Source organism: Diorhabda sublineata, chromosome 2 (genome assembly GCF_026230105.1).
Source record: "Diorhabda sublineata isolate icDioSubl1.1 chromosome 2, icDioSubl1.1, whole genome shotgun sequence".
NCBI lineage: Eukaryota > Metazoa > Arthropoda > Insecta > Coleoptera > Chrysomelidae > Diorhabda > Diorhabda sublineata.
This window is the reverse complement of record NC_079475.1, coordinates 14,685,385-14,710,146: the sequence shown is the minus strand read 5'-3', so window position 1 is coordinate 14,710,146 and position 24,762 is coordinate 14,685,385. Positions and strand designations below refer to the sequence as shown.

The window sequence follows — 24,762 nt, the reverse complement described above, 5'->3', positions numbered from 1 at the left end:
TTTTTAAAGAAACACCTTGTAAATTTGTGTATTTCCGAAAAAAATGTTAAAGTAAATATTGTTTTGAGGTAAAAAGCGGGTGGACATTTTTCAGTAATTTCATTATTACCCTGAAAGCCTGTACTTTAATCTATTTTTCAAAGTAATACCAATATTAAGGTACTTGTCATATCGCCATACCAATTTGCTTTTGAATTCCATCTCCCAATTCTACCCCCGACACATTCGTTTAAGCTCTTCGATTTTTATGTAAATGAACATATCACTGGTCGCTAGATCGGGACCGTGAGTCTATTTGTTCCCAACCAAACACTCTGAACAGATTTTGGGTTCAATTAAACAACACTCTGTCACTGAAAAAATAGTTGTTTACCTCTTCGTACCCCAAAATGTACGAGGGCCGTTTTCTTAAACCTCCGATCGCTCTGTGCAACACTCCGCCATTTTTGAAAGTCATGCGTCAGTCGGCGTTGTGCTACAGCCACGTAAACATGTCCGCCATTATTGTGCTCCCTCCAAGTGTGAATTGCGAAGTGTGATTCGTTTTTTGCCCCAGTGTGCGACGCTGTTTTTGTTTCTTTGTGAGCAGTTTCAACCAGAGTAGAACCTTGTTCAACTTTTATATGGGTTGGGCTAAGGCCTTTCAAGTTAATACCGCCATCTCTAGGTCGAGCCAAGTACTGCTGGGACCATCCTCGTATATGCATTTAGATAAATTGAAATTAATTCATTGGGTAGCTTCAAAATAAAGACCAATATATAGGGTATTTTCACGAAAAAGTATTTTCCACAATCTCATAAAATTTCCACTTTGTATACATAGATTTTTCTCTATAGTACTAGTTTTCCAATTACGAAAGTATTGTGCTACCGCAATTGGAACAGTTCAGTTTTTAAATGTGACAGTAGAGTGCATTGGTCTCAATTCAAGTTTTCGAGGAAAAATGTGTAAGTTTGGCAACCTTGAATTTTAATTGGAAAACTATCAATATTAGCATCTTGTAGATTACAATTTGAAAATGGGAAAATATAGTATAACTCTCGTATAATAAACAATATTAGTGTTTATTATTAAATATTTGAATGAATCTGATGTTCATGATTTAATTTTCAGTATTTTAAATGTTTAATAACTCAATTCATTCAAACTTCCATATTATACGAAGTAAGTACAGAAAATACGGGATCGTATAGTAAAAATCAAAATTACGTTGAACGTAAATTTTAAGTTTTAAGTCAATAAAGCTTCGAAATGAAAATACGAGGTGGTTATATGCGTTTATTGAAGCGATAATTTTTTTCATTATTTACCTTGGAGGGAAGCCAATCCAGAGTGAGTCGCTTAGTATGTATAAGCTAAATTCACAAAAACATTTTATTCTACGGCATTCTATGATTTTTAGGTGTTTTCTTGAACAATTATGCCTTAATCGATTATTTATAAGCTTTAATTTCATTAAAAAAATTAAAATTGTATTTAATCGATACTTTAAGTCCCACTTCCACCCTAGTTTGTAAAAGCTAATGCTTCGTCACTAGACAACTGTCCACCCCCAAAAATAACATGACAGGTTTTTTTTCAGAAGTTTCAAAGCTTTTTCTAATTACATTTTCTACAACTACACAAACAATTTGCAATTTCAGCACTTTTGATGAACTTGCTGACTTCGCGATCACTAAATCTTCAATCCTACGTTTTTTAGATTTGAAATTTGAATTTTCAAAGTTCTTTTTAGATTGACCTCGAGGAAGACATTGTTGACGCATTTTTCATATGAAAATCAAGCAGAAGAGAGTAAATCCTATTATAACCGAGTGGTGTTTGCAGAGTAAAGATACCTGTGTATATTGGTCTTGAACTTCAGTAGGTTATTGATTTCACAGGTTTTTACTTATCCAAAAGAAAGGTAAAGTGACTTTCTAGGCGTCTCCAGGCGAACTCAGTATTCATGAGCCACATCTGCCTATCAAATCGCTCTTGCAAATACTTTTGTAGATGGGTTTATATTAAACATCCTCAATATTATTTGGAGGAATAGGAATGTCTTGTTTCTTTGTTAGGACAACCCTCGTTTGTATATTATAATTCAGGGTTTCATACACTGCGAGTAAAAGGATCCTTGTGCTCTAATTTCCTGCTGCTCAGTTCAAGATGTGGGATTAACTATTTCATAAACTCCCAGATGTAGTCCTCTGGAGTTCCACTCTCTTACACTTCGAGAGAATATGAACATGTTGTTTCTCTATCAAGCCTAGCGTCTTCAGTTCACCATTGAGACGGCTATCCACCGACAAAACTACTACATATTAATATTCGTAGATTATTCCTACTTAAGTTGATGCATTCAAACATTTTCTTTTATTATAGTTTTCCAGAAGTGCCTTTACCTGTTTCAACTTCTTTATATTGGTCTCTCTATCTACTATTCGATCACTAACATTATACGAGGACGATTCGAAAGTTTTATTCGTTATTGATGAATAGCTGACACCTTTTTAAGCCGAATTTTAGATAAAACGACAGCATTTGTTGAAAAAAAGACGCGTTCTCTTTTGTCCACTATTGTTACAGAAAAATCAAACAAATTTCGTTGCACTTAATTGCCTCATACATCACATTCACCTGATCTAGCTATCTTTAACTATTTTTTGTTCTCGAACCAAAAAAAATGGCATTTATATGAAGAGGTGATGCTAGAGACAAGCGCGTGGTTTTCGAAACATCTGATAGAAATATTATTTACGTTATGTTTTTATTTTCAAATTTTAGGGGCCTACAACTCAAAAACGAGCTTACGTTCAACAAAAATTATTTTGATGTTAACTATTTGCTCCCGAATGACTGCATGGACACTATTTGTATAAAAAAAGTGAAATAATCAGAATTAATATTTCAGTCACTGAAAAAACATCGACGGAATTTACTTCTTTGGAAATTGCTGCCGCAATTGTCATCCCCACTTTAATAATATGCATAATTATCGGAGCAGCATACTTTTTCCATACATCCCATCAGAGAAGAGGAATGCATCATCATCTAAAACACGTTGATGATAGTATAGAAGCTCCCGATCACCCGATACTCAACAAAGGTGTTAGTTTGAAACACATGATTGAAATGACGACTAGTGGAAGCGGCTCTGGTAAGTTGAAATTATTTGATGCTATGAAAATATTTTCTTTTGATTTCTATTTAAAAAAAAATATCTCAGTTCAATCTAGAGGAGATTTGGATTCTAATAAGTCTAATGAGATTTAACACTATGAAGAATTTTCACTTTCCTTGATAACGAATTTTCTTATCATGAGTGATTTTTTGCTGCTATCTTTTTGGCAACATTATTTTTGACAGATCACGCGTCTTGTGTCATTGTCAAACTTGTTCAGTTTGGTCTATTATTTAATCATGAATCGACTTACGAACGAACAAAGCTTGCAAATTATTGAATTTTACTATCAAAATTCATGCTCGGTTAAGTGTATCGCCCACTTCTTCCAATTTATGGGCCTGTTTGGTTGGCTTACTGAGAGAACTATTCGGAAGCTTGTGACTAAATTTCGAACCCAGTTTACACTATTGGACATTAAACCACTAACACACAAACGTACAGTGAGAACCGAAGAGAATATTGCTGCTGTATCCGCCAGTGTTACTGATGATCGTGAAATGTCGATTCGCCGCTGTTCGAAGCAATTGGGTCTCTGTTACTCCACTACGTGGAAAATTTTGTGAATGGCTTTGGGTGAAAAACCTTATAAGATACGGCTGGTGCAAGAATTGAAGCCGCACTATCTCTCACAACATCTAACATTTGGTAAATGGACGCTGGCAAAGTTGGAGGAAGATCTACTTTTTATTCGAAAAATTGTGTTCAGCGACGAAGCTCATTTCTAGTTTAATGGATACGACAACAAGCAAAATTGCCGCCTCTGGAGTGAAGACTAGCCAGAATCATTGGAATGCATCCCGAAAAGTGACTGTTTGGTGTGGATTATGGGCTGGTGTCATCATCGGGCCGTATTTCTTCAAAAGCGACGATGGCTTGGACGTTACTGTGAATGGCGAGCACTACCGTGTGATGATTAACGATTTTTTTTGCCCGAAATGGAAGAATTGGACATGTCTGACATGTGGCTTCAACAAGACGGTGCCACATGCCACATGGCACGCGAATCAATGGCCAAATTGAGAGCCGCCTTCGGTGAACTGTTTTTTTATCTCAAGGTTAGCTGCTTTAAGTCTTCTTCTGACTGTACAGCCAGTCATAGTCACTTCTCGCTTTTCTCTGAATAAATCAGTCATCTTTCTCGATGGTACATCTTAGATAAAAGTTACCAGTTTCTTGGTAACGACGGTAAATTTTGGAAACAGTAGACTGACTCTTGTTCATCGCATTGGCCACTTCTCGCTGACTCTGGCCTTGTAGCAATACGGTGTCTGCTTGAGCAGAACAAGTTTCTAAGGGGTGGTTTATATGATTTTGAAACTAAATAACATTTCGTGTTCAGTTTTATTGTCAGTGATTTGCGATTGATGGAATTGCATAAATCGATTTTTTGCTAACACGTTTGAGTTTAAGAGGACTTCGCATACATCAATATTTTTTAATAAAAACCCTTAACATTCTTAAGGTTTACCTCTTCTGGTTCAAAGAAGTATAGCCCGACAAATTCAACTAGTTGAAATAATCGGACAAGGAAGATTCGGTGAAGTGTGGAAAGGAAGATGGAGAGGAGAAAATGTCGCTGTAAAGATTTTCAGTTCCAGAGAGGAGAGATCTTGGTTTCGAGAAGCTGAAATATACCAAACTGTTATGTTACGTCACGATAATATTCTCGGATTTATAGCAGCTGATAACAAAGGTAAATGTATAATTTCTTATTCCGATAAAAAAATCTTTGTAACTTTTAAACAGGGTTGTACTTGCAAAAAATCGACCTAAATTACATTATAATTAACAAGGTTGTCTCAATAAGAATATTAAGGCGTTATACCATGAAAAATTAGGCAAATTTTTTAAGAGAAAATATTGGATAGAATGTTTTGAAGTTTTTGGACATAATAAAGTATTTTATCAGCTTGAATTTCAAGATTTTTTTTACAAAAGTATAGCCAAAAATTCAAAAAGGTTATTAAAAGTTGAAGATATTTCCTATACAGTGACCTAAGATTTTTGAAAAATATCGAAAATTAACAAAATGGTATAGTTCTGAAAAAAAAATATCGTTTTTTCAATGCCAAATTGACAATTTCCAGCCAATCAAAAAGATCGAAGTTTAAATTTGAAGTCGACTTATCAATTTTGTTATGATGTCAACAGCAATAAAAAATGTCGTTTTGAAAAATACGCGTTTAAAGTTTCATCTATCGGTAAATATAAAATTATATTTACCATAAAAATGGCCCATACAATACATCTTTTTCTTCCTCCTTTTTTGTCTCCGGGCTGTTCGTCCATCTTTTGAGGACGCCGCGTGACATATCTTCCTATGCCATTACTTTCATCATTTATACCATAAAAACTATCATTAGCGAGCTTAATTGTTTTCAGCTGTAAAGGTGCTTTGGAGCAAAGGACCGCAACAACCCATTGTAACTTTCGTTATTGTTTTGTGTGTTTCCTCCTTTGCATCGCTCTAGCAACTCAAATCAGTATAAATTGGTTTCAAAGCTTCCTTATCAAGCGGTAAAAGCTTAAACTTTGATAAGTCCATTCCTTTGAGCTTTCGCCCGACGATAAGATCACCAGCTATTCTCACCTAAGGAGCAATTTTGGTCGTTGGGATTTTTATCTGATGGAGAAAAGTTATAAAATGTCGTTCAAATTTCTTTGTACATTTCATCAACATTATTTTCATGCCTGGTAATTGCTAATCCGTAATATTTCTGTAGTTTATTCATAATTTGATCAGTCAACTTCTTCGTATTCTAATCCTTTGGTTTGTTCATTTGACTTATTCATCTATTGTGTACCTAGGACTGTTTACCAGTCAGGTAGCAACGACTGAGCTACCAGTCTAGAGGCTATGCGACTTACCTCTTCTGGTTTTTAGTGGCTAGTCGATAGATAGCCTTTCACTCACAAAGTTCCTCGGTTTTTTCCTTACAGAAACGATTAAAGCCATTGGTAACTTCTCCTATGTTCTTAAGGTGATAAGTCACCAGAAAGTGTTCAGCGAGTCTACCAGTAACTCTCCTTAGCTCCTCTTTGCTTAATGAAAGGGCTTTTTGGGTTCATTTGATGGAATTAAAAAAAAATCTTTTATTGTTCCGGACCTGGAGTCTTAATTCGATTTTTTGACTTCTTGTTTACCCACTTATTTATGATCATGCCTTGATGACTTTTTCAAATATCTATGAAAGGTTGTGGTCTTTTAAGAGGAGCTAACTAGTCCTTCTTCGCCAGGTGATCAACTTTTTCATTGCCGTGATAACAATTCCGTTTTCCCCCATATTCTCCATTCTGTCCAAGAAAATAATGTCTGGAGACGTAGATATAACATTGAGATCTACAACTTACTCAAGATTAGCAGGCTTGTATGGGCAGCATCGAGAAAAACGTGCCCACAAAATTTTAAGAACATACCAACGAGCAGTAGAAGCAGAGGGAAGCCAAGGCTGAAGAGACTCAGATTATGCTACAAAAATTTGTGCAACAAATTGGATGGTCTTTGCAAGAGACCAGAAAGGATGACGTCCGAGGCTAGGGAAAGGCGAAGCCTCTCCTTAAAGCTGTAGTGATCAGTATTGTTTATATTTTTCACCAAAATGCTTCGTTGAAAATTATAGAAATTGTTTTCTATTTTTTTTTTGTAATTAACTCACAATATAAATTTGACTTATTTGTTTTTGTTTTCAGATAATGGTACTTGGACTCAACTGTGGTTAATAACTGATTACCACGAACACGGTTCTTTATTCGACTTTCTTGGAAGAAACACCCTGGATAGCAGCGGGATGATACACATGGCTCTTTCAATAGCAACCGGCCTTGCTCATCTACATATGGACATAATGGGTACGCAAGGAAAACCCGCCATAGCACACAGGGATCTAAAATCGAAGAATATTCTCGTCAAGTCGAATGGTACTTGTGCTATTGGTGATTTAGGTTTAGCAGTACGACATGATGTAACTACAGATACTGTTGACATACCACTTAATAACCGTGTAGGTACTAAGAGATACATGGCTCCAGAGGTCTTGGATGAAACGATGAATATAGATCAGTTTGATTCGTTCAAAAGGGCGGACGTATACGCGTTGGGTTTGATATTTTGGGAAATCGCAAGACGTTGTAACGTAGGTGGTATTTATGATGAATACCAATTACCATTTTATGATGCTGTACCTCCTGATCCTACGATTGACGAAATGAGAAGGTCAGTACTAGATTTTCTATAGAATGTAGTTTGTTAATAATTTGTTTTGTAGAGTCGTTTGTGTGGATACGCAGAGACCAAATATTCCTAACCGTTGGCAGAGTTGTGAAGCCTTGCATGTAATGTCCAAATTGATGAAAGAATGTTGGTATCATAATGCAACGGCGAGACTAACGGCGCTCAGGATCAAAAAGACACTTTCAAATTTCAGAGCATCTGAAGAGTTAAAGATGTAGTATCGTACATTGGTAAGTTGGGGTATTTTTTTTGATCATGCAAAAAAAATGAAATTATTCACAATTTTCAAAATTGTACTTTGAGATGGGCTCATTAAGTCTCTTATGAAAAAGTATTTTTTATGACCTCGCTCTACTAACTTTCAGCCTCAACAGAAAAACATTGGTAGGTACTATCAAACTTTATAATACACATTGTTTCATGGCTCAAAATGAACTAACAAAGATAAAATAGTTGGGACCATATATAATCCAACCATCTCAGGGTCATGTATGAATATAAGGGTAGAGTCTATTCTATTGCATCTCATATATTATATATTATCTCATATATTAACTTGATACATCTAGTATCTATATGAAAAATTCTATATAATGTTTGACGTTCGTTTCGATAACCAAGTTATCGTCTTCAGGGACTGAAGATAAACTAAAACCTATCAACTTGACCTACCTATTAATACTAATGTATTTCCTCCAGCGAAAAACAATTCCAGCTCTTGGGGGGCATTACTTGTAATTTAGTTATGGAGACGCGCGCGAGACAGTGTAATTGTGAGTGTTGGTGTAAACAGTATATTCAGTATGAATATCACCAACGGTTCCGGAAATTTCTAAAGTATTAAGACATACCAAAGACACCTGGTTAGATACACAGTTAAGTAACGCTTGGTTGAGGATTCTAAAAATTGTGTCTTGATGGTCCTTGCTAAGGGAGAAACGAGTAATTATTCTTCATCTTGGCAGTAAAGATGGTTTGGTAAGAAACCATTTCATATATTTTTGACTACAGTGAGTTGTGGGTAGCAAATACATTTTTTTCTTTCAAATTTGCAAAGTAAAATTTACAAAGTTCTGATAATTTACATAGAATTCCAATAAAAAATTATATTGTAACAATATTGTCTGTTCCACTATACTAACATTCACAATTACACTGTCAGATGCTCGTTTCGATAACCAAGTAAGTGAGATAGTAAAAATTGTTTTATCTGTTTCAAAAATGCCTAAAATTTAGACTTCTGCACCAGAAGTCCCTCTTAAGACATATGAACAGCTAATGAAGAATAGTCTAAAATTTTAATTAAAAAAAAATCAATTGTTACTAAAATTCCAGTACATTATCAGAAGGGAACAATGTGCACAAGAAAGTTGGAAATTTAATCTTAGGTATCCAAATAGCTTCTACTAAAAATAACTCAATTTCTGCCATTTTCATCAATTTCATACAAATTATATTTTGTTAGAAGTCTTAGGAGACAGCTAGGTTACGACAAATATAACAAATGCCTAGTTCGTTAATATGATCAAAATTATAATATTGTTTAATGTATTTCCATAAGAACTTGGAGAAGTGAAGAAATTAAAAATAGAAATATTCATATTAGAAGTTAATGCCACCCCAGTACCCCTATAAATATAATTGAAGCGAAGCGACAACCCCCAATAGATATTAGAAAAAGTTGGCAAGTATGAAACAAATTGTAGCTTATGGTTAAGAGGGTAGAGAAATTATCATCTATTTCTGAATTATGCATTGATAACAAACACTGGTCCCATAAAAAAGAACTACTTATATATATAGATTGATTGTATAATCAGGTAAAAAAATATAAACAAGTTATATACCAAATAGAAATTTTTGCAAGTAGCAAAACATAATATAAAATATTCCATAACTAATAATCCTGAAATATTCCATTTTAATTATTTTATTATATAATTTCAGTATTGACAACCTTGTTAATACATTTCTTGATATAATATTGATTTTTATGATCATGGCGGTTTTACTGAGATAATTTTCTTAAAAATCTAATTATATGTGGATTGGGCCCCTTTTACTTGGTTTATTTAAGGGATAGGTCTTTACTATGCAGTTGGTTATCGTTATCAGAGACTGAAGAAAAATATTTTACCTTTAATCTCTGAAGACGATAACTTGGTTATCGAAACGCTCATTTCAAATAGTGCAATTGTGAGTGTTGGTGTAGTGGTAGTGTAAACAGTGTATTCAGAATGATTATCGCCAACAGTTCCAAAAATACCAACTTAGTTAATATCTCTATAATGCTACTTGGTTGTTTCAACAATAGGAAGCCACTGAAGGCGTCAAAATCCTCCATTATTTTTTTTCTTCAACTGTATTTTTTGCTTCATCATGATCACATGATTTATTAATAAAACTGGAGGATTAAAATGGGTGCCCAAAATGAATCAAATAGAAAACACGGTTTCTATTTTTTTATTGAATCATATGATAGGGTTATTTATGGAAATATATATCGGACAAACGGCTTTCAAAGCTTTGTATACATATAAGTACTTGTTTCTAAAAATTTTTCAAGACCATTCTGCATACCTGAATTCCGTTGAATCTATTGTAGATACGTGAATTTTAACTTCTTCTATTTAAAACCAATAAAAAATTTAACACATTGTTTTATTCGGTATATTCATAAGAAAAACATTTTCCATAATTATCTATGATATAATTTTATTATATATCCCCAACGCCATCTATAAACAAATATCCAACTACCATTACAGAATTGGTAGAGAAAAATCAGTGATTGCAATAGAATCTCCTCCTTTAATGGACGCTTGTTTGTGGGCTTCTTGACTTAGACCTTTGATTTTAAATAACCCCATAAAAAGAAATCAAATGGTTTGAAACCACACGATCTTTAAAGCCAATTCTGATAATCGAAACGATAAAGTACACGATCTGGAAATGTCTCATGTACTAATTGAAGTGTTTGGTATGTGGCATCGTCTTGTTGAAACCACATATATATTGGCCACATCAGTATCATCCAAATTATGACATCTCTAGAACATATTAGAACAATCAATGTCTGTCCAGAATATTATATAACCATGGTCATAAGAAAAACCATATCTCGTTAGAATGTGTTGTTTTAATAAAAGTAAATTCAAATGCTATTTTGGTTTGTGTCAATTATTAATTTAACTTTAATATTTTGTTTTTTTGTAGGTTGTTAGCGCTGGGAAGAAAGTAATTGGCGCCATTGCATCTTTGACTACTCGAGAGACTATATTCTTTTATACTGAAGTAATTTAAGTCTTTGTGTGCGCTAAATAATGTGTTTTTGTTTTAACAATTATCAAATTCTGCCACATTTTGTTGATTCATGAAGTTTTATAGTGTAGAAAATTTTCCTCGGTTATACATAACTGCCCTGTTCATCCATAATTGTTTCTTCACTTATGTTTGTTCACGTTTCTCAGTTATTTAAGTTTATACATTAATTCGTGATTAGGGATATATTCTCATGACTCTCGACACCGCTAATTTCTTTTATAATCCAATTTAGGATCAATTTGAAATTCGCTAATTATTCATTGTTATCAGAATACAACTACCAATTGATTGGCAATCAAATTATACCTAGAAACATTCTTTTTGGCCATTTATTAATTTTAAATATTAAATCTGTCCAAAATTAATAACATGTTCCAACTTATTTATGGTTTTTTTATATTTCAGTAATTATATCTTACAAAGGATATGTTTGAATCAATACAGGAACAAATAATTATTGTGAAACACTTTTGTTGTATCTTCTAGTAGCCAGTGATTTCAAATTATTTAAATGTGGCATTCTAACTAAATAATATAATTAAAAGAACTATTTTTGCACATCGGTTTTCCTAGAGTTTTAAAAGTGATAATCATAAAGTCAACTTCATTAATAGCCCAGGGAGAAATTAATTTGAATAAAAGACAAAATATCAAATCAAGGTTATAGTAAGACATTGTTGCCAAGTTAAAACATCATGAATTTCGTATCAAGTTGATTAAACAATAAGAAAATATTGTCAAATTGATATAAAAAAATATTATGAAATTTAAATAATGTTAATTGATAGTCACTGAGTTTTTTCTAAATTTGAGGTGGTGTCGGAATTATGAAGAACTGAAAGAAAATAAATACAGAGTCGGACATTGACAGAGGTTCATTATTTTACACTATACGGGTTATTTGTAAAAAGTTTCCAATTTCTCAATTTGATTAATGACATGAAACACGTGGAATTTTTGTTGATATTCGTACTGAACATACTGTTTACACTACCAATACACCAACACTCACAATTACACTGTGTGACGCGCGTTTCTCCAACGAAGTAAATAGTTTATCATTAGTCTATGAAGACGATAACTTGGTTATCGAAAAGCGCATCAGACAGTGTAATTGTGAGTGTTGGCGTGTTCAATACGTGCCCTACGACATATATAGAACACACAATAGATTGAAGAAGACACATAACTCTTTGAATATGTCTGTTTTCGCTACATATTTATTACTTAATAAAATATATTAGAAACAATTTTCATCATTGGCCGACTCTGTATTTAATTATCGAATTAATGTTGATGCGAGAAAAAAATTAATATAGTATGTTACCAATTGATATATATTTTTTGGTTAGACTGATGTAATAGGTATTATGGCATGAAAAAAAAAATGAATGACATTAATTGTACTTTTGTTTATAATTTAGGCAAAAAAAATAACAACGATGCTAAAATTTAATCACTTATTTCCTTAACTATATATATTATATAGAATTACTAAGTTGACATGTTTTTTTTAATTATTGAGATTGAATTCTACCTTTAATTGTTTTTTTTACAAAGTGGTTCACTTAAATTTGGCGATGGTTAGCAAATATCTTGGTATTATTTGCGTTATTAAATGTTTAATTAACAGAGGGTAGTAACAGAAATATACGGCTTAGAGAAGCGAAGAGCATTCATTAAAAAACTTTTTACTACACTCCAAAAATTCTTCGGAAGTCGAAAAGTTGAAGCACTTCACTATTAAATTTTATTATAATAAAGGTGTGGGGACAAAAACAAAAAATTCGTACATATCTATTTGTACTTTACCCTATGAAACACTAAATTATAAACATTTTATATAATTAAATCAGCACTCAATCGGCAGGCATTTCTAATTTTTCCTTTTAAATGTTGCATTAAATTATAAAATACTTAATCAAGAGTTTGCTCTAAATTATTCATGTGTAGTTGCTTCCCAACTTTCAGATTATACGTTTCATTCCAAATTTTGCCAAAAAGGTTCCGTTGGCTTCGATTGAAGCACATTAGGAACACTCCTAAACTTGTCAATAAACGGAATATTAAACTCTGCATAATGAGTAGTTGCCATATCTAGCCAAAAAAACAAAATTTCCTTAATGAACTGCATTAATCTATATCAAACACACTCTTTTCATATATTTTGGCGGTTACAGAATTTCCAGGTCAAATGTATACTGAAGAACGACCACGAGAAGATATCGCCAACGATAACAACTCATTCAAGTTGATATTTGTGTATCTTTTGAAATATACTTCTTAATCCACTTTCTGACTTCCAAGTTTTCATTTTTGTTCCATTAGTTGCTTCTCAGAATATATGGGTACCGATTTTCTTGATTTTTGAACTACATTTTGTTCCTTTAGAGAATGATTTTTACATACTTCGTATAATTTTTTATTTTCCTGCCCAATATTCGCAAACTGACTCCCAGTTTTCCGTGAGCTTTCTTCTTTTTTGTGGCATTTTTGCTTTTCTGCTTGAATCTAATTTTCTTCCAATCGAAATACTTGTCTCAACATGTCGACAGGTATCTTAATTTGTTTGTCCGACTATTCTCACTATTCAAAGTGATTTTTTCTATTATTTCAGTGACAATCGGAACTTATACAGTTTTTTAAGCTAATGGGATCGCTTCAGAGTATATAAGCTCTACTATGACGTGGTGTGGTCTTCTGCGGCGACAAATCTTTCTATGTCTGCTGGCCATTTTCTTTTTAGTCTTTTACTGTCTTGTGGTTCTATAAATGGATGGAGGAAAGTGTTTCCATGGTTACCAATGGTTCATGATATTTCGTGCTTCGTTCTTTTATGACATCTTTGAAAAAACTGACGTTTATTTCTTTATGTAGGGTTAGGTTCGACATCAGCTATAATGCGAAGTATTTCGGACTGGCTTCTCTATATGATGGCTACATTTGATTTATTTGCACAACTCCAGAATTCGATCTTCGATACCATACATCCAGATAGGCTTGATTGTAGTTTTATCGAGTAGGAGCTTGCTTCCAAGTGTTATTTTTTTACTAAAGTGTTAATTCTAATTCAATTATTTGTAGTCATTCCAATATCTTCATCAGGTATTTCATCAAATCTTATTTATTGTATTTTTCCATTTCTTTAGTATATTTTTATACGCTTAATTTCAACGCCGTTTTGTCGAAAAACTTGTTCGTCTCATCAAAACTCGTCTTCTTAGTGTGAATAATATTGTTTTTCAATTTTGTGCTAGACAAAATTTGCTGCCACTTGAAATATGCTGTCCTAGGCTACAGCCTGCTGGTAAAACCACCACTGGTTCGATACAATACATCCAGATAGGCTTCATTGTAGTTTTATAGAGTAGGAGTTTGTTCTCAAGTATTATTTGGATTTTCTACCAATTAGCCAATATAAATCTTTTACTTTCAGATCTATTTGTTTGCGTTTTTTATTATATGGTCTTTCCATGTGAGCCTTGTGTCTAGGTGTGTTCAGAAGTATTCCGAGTTAATAGCTTGTGGTATTTGTACACTGTTCATATAAACAGATTGTTACTGGTTTTTTTTTAGGTTTATTTTGTATCGTTTGTCTTGATTTTCCATTTGTTCAGCAACGTTTGAATGCCACTTAAATGTGTTTGCAGAATCCTGCAAGTTGCAACTGGACTTTCATTGCTTGGTGTATCATGCCCATAATGGTTCCATTATTTGTTGATGTATATAATAATGGCCCCAAGACGCTCCTCTGTGATACGCTTGCTTTAATTGGAAGATTATTGAAAATTCTTTTTTCATTTTCATATAATAAGCTAGTGTGCCAAACTTTGTCAAATGCCTGGCTAACGTCCAAAATCACTGATTACAAAGTGATTAACCATAAACGATCTTGATTTTGTTCATAAAACTTGGCAATTATTTTACATCGTTCATTTTTTTTTTAATTTTCATACTTGAAACTAAACTTCTATCAGAGACGTTATACTTAGGACATTTGGAATGCAAAATTTCATCTAGAAATAAATTTTAGATACTTGAAATGGTGAATTTTTCCACTGAATTTTCATATTCATATTAATTGCCATGTAATGGGGTAATTGTATTTTATATTTTTATAAAACTAGTCGACAAATATGTTGGAGTATAATAAATTTAAATTATTTCTGTTGTTGGTACGGTATTATTTTAAGTGAATCACACTGTATCTTTAATTATGTATTTTTTTGTATATATATATTGTAAATTATTATTAAATATTTATGTTATTTCTTTATACACCATTTGATGTTCCTTTTTTTATTGGAAAAAAGTTGAATTCGCTCTGTTACATTTTAGTCAGAAATCATTAGAAATGTTTATTTTATGATATCCAAGAGCAAAATAGAAACTATGATAATTGAATATAAAAAGTGTTAATTTTTGACCAAAATATTACTTCTAAATCAATTACTAGTTTAGAACAGTTCTCACATCAAAGAAAACAGGATATAAAACAACAAAGTCTCTGGTCTAGATTTCTTCATACAGTGCAACCTCAATATAAAGTTTCCTCAATTTAACAAATTCTTCGTAATCAACTTGTCCATAAGAGGCAATGTAAAAAATACCTTTACATTGGGAACATTTTTATCGAGCAAGCTCTTTATAACAAATTTTTAACTATCAAGAAAAAGTATAAATACCTCTAATTAACGAATTTTGTGAAACCAAAACCTTTATAAAAAATTCCACCAATGTTTGACTATTAATCTTATAATATACGATACATGTTGAGACAGGTTTCGTAAAACAATCATTGTTGTTTGATGTAAACACTACTGCTCATCAATATTGTTAAAGATTCTAGTTGAAATGGTTCAACAAATCTACTCCCCATATAAACTTATATTATGAAATCAAATACTTTTTTTCGGTTTTTCTGTTCCGGACCATCTATAAACTTTTAACAGAGGTGTAATTATGGTAATAATGGGGTGGGGAAAATGACTGGTAATGGATATATCGACCAAAATCTCGTAGACCTCGTAGAACATTTAAGCTGTTAAATTAAAAATTCTCGCAATCGTATAAAATAATTTCAACATTTCTTTAATAATGTATCAAACTTCTTAGGTGTGTGATCTGGATAAAAAACAAAGTCGTCGCCTAATTCACTGATTTTTGACATCGAATTTTTCAAGATAATTTATGTCGATTTCTGTCCGTTTTTAAAAAAATTGTAACAAGTTTTCAAAAAAAAAATCAATTGTGGATTGTTCTGTTCTGAACTATAAGAGCTTCTTTTTAAAAATCTAATTGTAGTGAGAATTTGTGAAACACAGTCGTACTAAAATACCTCTAGAATTTCTTATTTTATTGTTATAAAAAATAGTGTACTGTAAGTATATACTCTTTACTACCCCTACACCAACACTCATAATTATATAGTCATACTATCTGGTCTTCGAGTTGGTATTAACCACTTACGGAAGTCACGAAGGACCAGTAATTGTGTCATAATAATTGTAAGTGTTGATGTAGTCATAGTAAACAGTGTGTTCATTATAAATATCACCAATAGTTCCATAAATTCCAATTGTATTGTAATGGGAAATATTGTAAGACATTTATCAAAAATTTAAGATTAGTTTGTGCTAAAAATACCGTAAAAAGGAGGCAACAAAAAGTTTTATCAACATCTTTACAAGTTCTTTTATAAAAAAGTATTTCTGCACGTATTATGACGAACCGAATTAATTAAAGTGTCTCTGGTTATTGCTCAATATACTTCAAAGAAAATTTTTAGCTAGAGGCTATTAATCCTCCTAAAAATTGAATGCTTGAAGGTTTTAAATCGAAATATATACTCGAGAAAAAACAAGAGAAGATAAAAGAAACCACCAGAAGAAAATTTAACGATCTATGCACCCACTACAACATCTAAGAGGCTACTTCAGATATCCGAGGTACAGAAAACAGACCAGTGGAGAAATTAGAAAATAAAGTACAAAGAAAAAAGTATAGGAGAGAACAAGTAAATTCGCTTTTTAAGATCTTATAAGTCTGCTCACCATACAACGTGAACGCCAGAACCGAAGAAAAAGAAGTAAAGTTCATGGCACTACCCTTAAAAAAAGAAGAAAATAGGTGGACACTTCCACTAAACCCATAGCTGTAGGAAGAAGAGCGAGCAGCAAAGAAGACTGATAACCCCATAGGACGAGATAGGGGTGTGAAACTGTCCTCGAAATGCATCGTTATTTGAGGCATGCTTATTGGAAGAGGCAAATTAGGGACAGGTGTGTGTCGGATAACCGTAAACTATATACTGAGGGGTCTTAATGTTGAGAACACATAAAGTGTTTACTGCAACAAAAATAGAGAAGAGAAGAAGAAAGAAATTATTGAAGGGAAAAAAAATGACTTCAAAAGTAAATGGCAGACAATTATGGTAGAAGAGGGATAGATTGTTTAATTATAATGTAATCAGTTATATCTATAAAAAACTCTAGTTTCAAATTATTTAAAAAGGGTTACAGTTGGAAATATTGTCAATAATGATATCTTACAATATTTCCCCTACGAACTTATATGCTAATGTATTTTTTATGTATTTCATATTGTATATAGGGGGTTTCGAAAATCGGATACATATATTTCAAGAAATTCATCACACTCATTTGATTCTTACAAAATGTGCCTATCATCAAATACAGTTTACTTGACATAAAAATTTTAAAACTAACTTACTGAAAAAATTATTTTACTATTATTTTATAAACTTGCCAGAAATACCTCAATATATTATATTATATAAGATTTTTTTTTGTTTATAATTAATTTATTGACGATAGACAGTTGACGTTTGTTATTAAAAAATTTCACTTTCCATAAAAGCACTTTTTTCATAACAAAAGTACTATTTGGAAGAAAAATTTTATAAATTCCTAACGTAGTTTTTTTTGTGTGATATAAGCTTCCCTCTGAATCATCCCTAACAAAATCAGTTGTAAGTAGATTAGTCAGAAAAAAAAAATCCAAAAACAGATGTCTTCTTCTTAATGGTACGTTAGGACTTAGTCCTGTGTTTGTATCTATGATTGCCTAGCTGCAGTTGAGATGAAGACCAGCTTTCATACCATCTTGTAGGTGGTCGGGATGTATTCTTTCTTTGCAATCTTTGCCAACCTGTCATCTGACATTCTGTCCACGTGGTCTTCCCATTCCCTTCGCCGATTTCTCGCCCATCTCAATACATCCTGGATGTCATATATATAGCTTATTTCATCATTTCTCTTGTGGTCAAATAATGTGTGTCCCACTATTATATATAAGTATTTTCAATAAAATACTTGACACCAAGTGTATAACATCAGAACGGAAAGAAAGTATTTTGATTCCAATTTTCAAAAAAGGTGAAAAGAACGATCCACAAAATTATCGAGGTATTAGCTTGATGAGTGCAGTACGGATAACTATGTTTCTTTAATAAATGGTGTGTTCATAAAGTACTTCGAAGTATTGACTGTTATAACTTCGAGAACTACGAAAAAACCCAAGAATTTAGTTCCATCGTACTAAAAACGTACCATTTCTTAACATATTTTCCATGATTTGAAATACAACGAAATTATTTTTTTTACTTTATATACAAGGTGGCGTAAAAAGAACGCATGAATTTCAAACTAGTATAATTTGCTTTATTTTGATTATATACAAAATGGGCTCACATGAATACAATGTTTAGATTATCCAATTTATGACTTTGTTCATTGGAATATCGATATGTACTGTTCGTAGTGAACTAATTACTTTTAGAAGATTAATTACAAAATATTCTAATGAGAAAAGTGTATATTCGTGACTGTTTCTTCAGCGGAAGAACTTAATTACAAAAACTAAGTCAACGTGTTGGTCGGTATGTTTCAGCCAATATAGTGATGATGAATGATGTAATTTTATTGAAACTGAAATACAGAGTAATTGCAAGGCAAATGTACGTGATGATGAATGTTGTCGTTCAATTGAAACTGAAATACAAAGTAATTGCAAGGCAAATGTACGTGAATCTTAATCGATGTAATAATTTTATTGAATGATAGCTTGGAAAAAGAATAACTGGAAACAATCAATTTTAGAGGGATGACACAATAAAATTCAATTTTATAACTTTTGTCATCCTTTGAAGTTTAGAAAAAAAACTTATTTTGACCTTGTTATTTATTGGCTTCACTATTCGAAGTCTTTAATTTAAAGTAGTTCTCCATTTGATATCACTTCTTATAAATCTATGATCAATAAGATAAAATTTCTTTTTGGTACCATCTGTTACTTTTATACTATTACTCATCAAAACTTGGGTTTTCCGCCAGGATTTTTTGTAATAGTTAACCTGATGGAAAATTTGATTAATTTTAATTTTTTAAAGTAACACCAACGCTGAATAGCAAAAGGCAAACATTATATATAATAATACAAACTTCACCTTCTTCTTATTTATTATCCAATTTAAATTATTTTAATTAAAGATACCGTATAGGGAAATGTACAACGTGTTTCTGCCAATAATAACAGAACTTTGAATTTTGGTAAGTGAAAAAAATGAATAACCATTTGATAAACAAATAATTTTATCTTTTAAACTTTTAATTATTGAATTTGATGTGGGACTATTTCAAAATCATTGTAATGAATGTTGAAATTAGGCACAAACGAATTCTGAAAAGAATGCACATGGACATATTAGATAATAACTTTGAAACTAATAAAACAAAAACTTTCAGCCAAAATTAAAATGCTCTTCTTTGTTAATAATACTTTCATTAAGTTGAAATTTCTGGAACCGTTGGCGATATTCATACTGAATACACTGTTTACACCAACACTGTCTGACTCGCGTGTCGATAACCAAGTTATCATCTTCACAGACTAAAAAAGTTCAGTTTACCTTCATTGTCTGAAGACGATAACTTGGTTATCGAAACGCGCGTCAGACAATGTAATCGTGAGTGTTGGTGTAGTGGTGGTGTAAAAAGTGTATTCAGAATGATACATTCAACGAGAAATTTGAGATTGATACGTTGCTCCTGTTTTTCGTCACATATGGTTTTCGGCACCAGAAAAAAACACGTTCGTTCAAAATCGCTACTGCACAAATATATAATTGTGATGGAAACGTGTTTTGGGACGTGCATATCATGTTGGAGCTTTTGTGATCGATTCTTCTACATTGTGTCCATTTGGCACTAAGTGCTTTTGGATATTTTCTATTCTTTTCTAAAATTCTGTCTTCTATTGCTTGAAAGTATAGTAAAATGTAACTTTACATGGAGAAATGTACTTGTAGCATATTTAACTCAATTTGTCATCCATCAGAAAATGTCCCAAACTTTTGATTTAAAAAAGAGTAATACAATTACTAGAATTTCCAGGTGCTGATTGAATTTACTTCAAATATTTACTTTTTATTTTCCCAATAAGGTATTCATAATTGCATTGTTATTTATGTTTCTGTACTCGCTCAAAAACTTCAAAAATATATAAAAGACCGCTTGACATGATGCAATGCAATGCAAGACACAATATTTCTTGATAAAAAACATGCGAGGTCGTGACATTATCGGTTTTGTGTCATTTTTATTGCGTACAAGTTGCAATCTAGTTTTGGCTTAATAGATCAGCTGATTGTCGTAAAACTTATCATTGTTATTTAAGGTATAAAGGCGGCTTGACATAATGCAATGCAACGTGCAAGAAATTTCATGCAAGTCTCCGTAAACAGTAAAACTAAACAAATTCCTAACCTCAAATTTTATCTAATATTTTGTACATAGTTTAACAATGAAAATAACGAAGCTAAGTTTTACGAAAATCAGCTGATCTATTAAGCCAAAACTAGATTGCAACTTGTAGGCAATAAAAATGACACAAAACTGATAATGTCAAGATCTTGCAAATGAACTTCATCTGTGCATGCTTTTGATTGCGTCTTGCAATTGCATTGCACGTTACTTGCATCATGTCAAGCGGCCTTAAATTCCTGCAATTCCAATTAGAAATCATCTTGGTAAACAAACTCTTGAAAGATCTAAAAGGTATTAAATAGATTTCAATTACTGTATCACAAAAGCAATGATGATAATTTATAAAAAGAGAAAGGTGAATAAACAAAATTTTCAAAATTGAAAAATCCAGTAAGAAAATTTGATTATTATTGAGAGATTTTATTACCTCTTACGATTAATACAAATGCTATCAGGGATAGGTAACAAATAACAAAATTAAGAAAGACGGAATTTACTAAAAGACAAAAAGTGCAAAAAATTTTTAGAATAAATAATTTCTATATTTGGGTATCTTATTTATCTATATTAGGTACTATCTGATTTAAAAGTATATCAGTATGTCTTCAGTCTTTCAATAACAATTCGTTTGTTACTAATTTATATTTGTCACGAAGCCATTATTTACAGTATAATAAAAATATATGTATTTTCAAAATGTTTCAGTAATTATGACAGAATTTGTTATAGAGACCTCCATATTATTGTTGATATGTAAATAAAAATTTAACCATTCACCCAGTGGCGGATTTACAGAATTGTCGCCTGTAGGATATTCATCTTTTGCTTCTGAAATTCTTTATCGTATTTCGCAATTAGAGGTAATAAAGGGTGTTCCGGGAATGATCCAAAAAATTCGGACCTGTGAGTAGATGACGTGAAAATATTGCTGTGACATTAAAAAATTTTCCCATACGAGTTATAGGACTAGATTCGAACATTATGAATTTTTAATGGATGATTACGTATATCAATAATAATAAATAATTCTACACTACTATCTGAAGGCCAAGGGCTGTTCATGCCCAATAGTTAACAATCTGTAACTTTTACAGGGACAACCGGTACAATCTAAAGACAATTAATTTGCAATAAAATGGTACCTTTGTTTAACTCGATTAAATTTATGTTTTACGAGATATGTAGATTTTTAAATTGTTGTACAAGGAAACCGTTCACCATAAAGGAACATTCTGAAGAAAATTATCATAAATTGTAATTATTTATTGAAAATACTTACAGCAGGTATTAAAATTTAATTGGTTAGACTACAACTTATCAAATAAAAACAAAAAGAAACTATAATAAATGTTGGAAGTGCACTTCTACATACTTCCAAAGTCTACGGAGGATATTTCTAGGAAAAGCATTCCGAGATTTTGCTATATAGCGTCACAGATACAAAGCTTTTGAGATATCTCCAAAAAAATGAATCTATTGTATGTAATTAAGGAGAACTTGGTGACCACGATCTCCTCGACCAATTCACTTATTTGGAAAAATCTTATAAGATGATTTCTTACATCATTAAGGAAGTTTGATTGTGTTTTAATACCCCTTGTAAGTATTTTCAATAAATAATTACAATTTATGGCAATTTTCTTCAGAATGTCTCTTTATGGCGAACCATAAATTTGATCGAGTTAAACAAAGACCTTTTTGTTGAAAAGTTGATGGCAATTTTATACTTTCGCGGTCTCCGTGTTTTTAGGTCTCGGTCCCCTCGTTTTTAGGTCGCGGTCCCCTCGTTTTTTGACTCTGGAAAATCGAAAAATCATCCGATTTCAATGAATTTTTTCAATCTTTGTTTTTACGGCGGATTTATGAAAAAATGGGAATAAAAAAATGAAAACTTATATTGGTTTCAGCGCTTTAAATGTTCATGAAATTGCTCTCATTCACGTATAATTGTTGATAACTTTTTTCCAAGTAATCAAATGAAGTTGTTATATTTTTTCTTCATAATATACACAAAAAATTAACAAATTGAAAAAAAAATATACAAAAATGTTCATTTATCATGTTTTTACAATTAAAAATAATAACAATTTCTCTTAAAATTGACCTTTTCTTACATATAACCGTTTGTACCTTTTTCATTAAGTAATCATTAAAGTTATATAAACAAAACCATTCCTAAAATCACTTATTGTAATCATGTATATAATATATAAAAGTAAACTTTGAAAAATTGAAAATTTTTACCATTAAAAAAATGATATCTTACTAAGATTAGAGATACAAAATTAATAAACAAAAATTTTCAATTTTTTTTCCAAAATGTTCGTTTTTTTGTGTAGATTAACAAAAAAAATAAATGAACTGCGTTTGATGCTTTTTAAAAAAGTTATGAACGATTATATGCGAAGAAGTGCGTTTATGATACAATTTAAAGTCATAAAACTATATGAAATCTCCAGTTGAGATATTTCTCATATTTTTTTTTTCATAAATCCTCCGTAAAAAAGATTTAAAAAAATCATCGAAATCGGATGATTTTTCGATTTTCTACAGCCAAAAAACTAGGGGACCACGAAAGTATAAAATTACCAAATTTATTTTTGCTATCTTTAGACTGTCCCTGTAGAAGTTACGGATTGTTAACCATAGCCGCCCCTGGCCTTCAGATAGTAGTGTAGAATTATTCCGACAAACGTATATTTTAGAAAATATAAGTTCTAATTTCGCAACTTTAAAGGTCTATAATTCTATATCTATATAAATTTCTATGTTATAGCATTATTTTCACGTCATCTTTTTACTCTAGAATTTTTGTATCAAGTCTCGAAACACCCTGTATAAAGACTTTTAAGTATTTAGTATACTACGTATAATAAATACTAAATTTTAATTTTTATATAATTACTTTTTCTGTAAAATTTTCAAAACTCATCTCCTTGTGGACAATATTTTTTTTCTTTTATACGTCAAAACAAAAAATTTGTGTACAACATTTGCCGCCCCTTCAAATCTACCGCCCTAGACTACAGCCTATTCAGCCTGCTGGTAAATCCACCACTGCATTTACTTAAAATCGTAGAATATTTTGGAGACTTTTTTGACTTCTGCAACATTAAAATTCGTATCACTATTCCAAAAACTAAAATGGGTTTCTTATTATGCTTTTTGTGAGTTGTGTATTAAACAACACACTTGATTTCCGCAGATGAATTATTTGAGTTTGAAATAAGCGGAATTGTTTTTCAAGGTAAATTAGTACATTTACTTTCAGTAAATAACAGACGTTTCAACAAGAATACATTTATCTTTTCGAAACAAACGGTCATAACATGAGGTAACTAATAAAGCTTTTTTATATATCAGATGTTCAAAACAACCTCTTTTAGATGTACTGCATATGCCAGAGGTGGGGAACCTTTTTACCATTAGAGGCCACATTTAAATTAGACAGCAATAAGAGAGGCCGCGCCGCATAAGCTGATTGACTTTTGTGAAATTATTATAGTTTTTCTATAGATTTAACAATTTATTGCATTATATAGAAAAAATAAAATATAATACTACAAAATTTTTAATATAATATACATATAAAATAAAAATATTCACTAAATTAGTGATTTATTTGGTGTTGTTTTTTGTTTGACAGTGATTGTATATTTGGATCAAGCTTCGTAACACACAGCTTTAATTGATCCCCTAAATGTGCATCTGTAATTTGCGTTCTTAAATATGTTTTTATTTTTGACATGAGAGAAAATGTTGTCGCGCAACAGTAGGTACTTCCGAAGCAGGAAAGTAAACGGCGAGCATGTTCTCGAAGGCATGGATATTCAACAGCATTTTTCCATATTTCTATGGGATCCTTTTTAGCGTTAAAAAGGAATTTGATGATACTATCTTCCTCTAAATCAATTAACTCCATTTGTAGTTCTGCAGGAGCCTCGGATAAATCTATTAAATGTGGTTCAAATGCCAGTTTCATAGCAGGAGTGTGCTCGTCAAAATCAGAAAATCTATTAGTATACTCTTCTATTAAACAATCCAAAACACCTACATATTCATCGAATATTTTATTTTCACAGTTCTGCTTATTTTACATTTTAGCTAGCTCCGGGAAAAGTTGTGCAGATATTTCCGATCGACAAGGCAATGTTTTGAAAAATGATAATTTTTTTCTAAACGCTTGGATCTTTTGCCACATTTCATAAAGATACCTCATTTCACCTTGCAGGCAAATATTTAAATTGTTTTG

The 24,762-nt window shown here is 31.7% G+C and overlaps 1 protein-coding gene across 2 annotated transcripts in view; it reads left to right on the top strand.

Moving 5' to 3' along the window:
* Positions 1 to 21,873, top strand: part of LOC130453057 (TGF-beta receptor type-1) — a 49,911-nt gene extending 28,038 nt beyond the window's left edge. For both annotated transcript variants that reach the window (XM_056792649.1, XM_056792651.1), the window contains exons 4-8: positions 2,898 to 3,143; positions 4,633 to 4,863; positions 6,861 to 7,383; positions 7,436 to 7,631; positions 10,618 to 21,873. In XM_056792649.1, coding sequence (XP_056648627.1) covers positions 2,898 to 3,143; positions 4,633 to 4,863; positions 6,861 to 7,383; positions 7,436 to 7,619 — 1,184 coding nt within the window. In that variant the 3' untranslated portion in view covers positions 7,620 to 7,631; positions 10,618 to 21,873. The remainder of the gene's footprint in view (positions 1 to 2,897; positions 3,144 to 4,632; positions 4,864 to 6,860; positions 7,384 to 7,435; positions 7,632 to 10,617) is intronic.
* Positions 21,874 to 24,762: the final 2,889 nt, after the last annotated feature.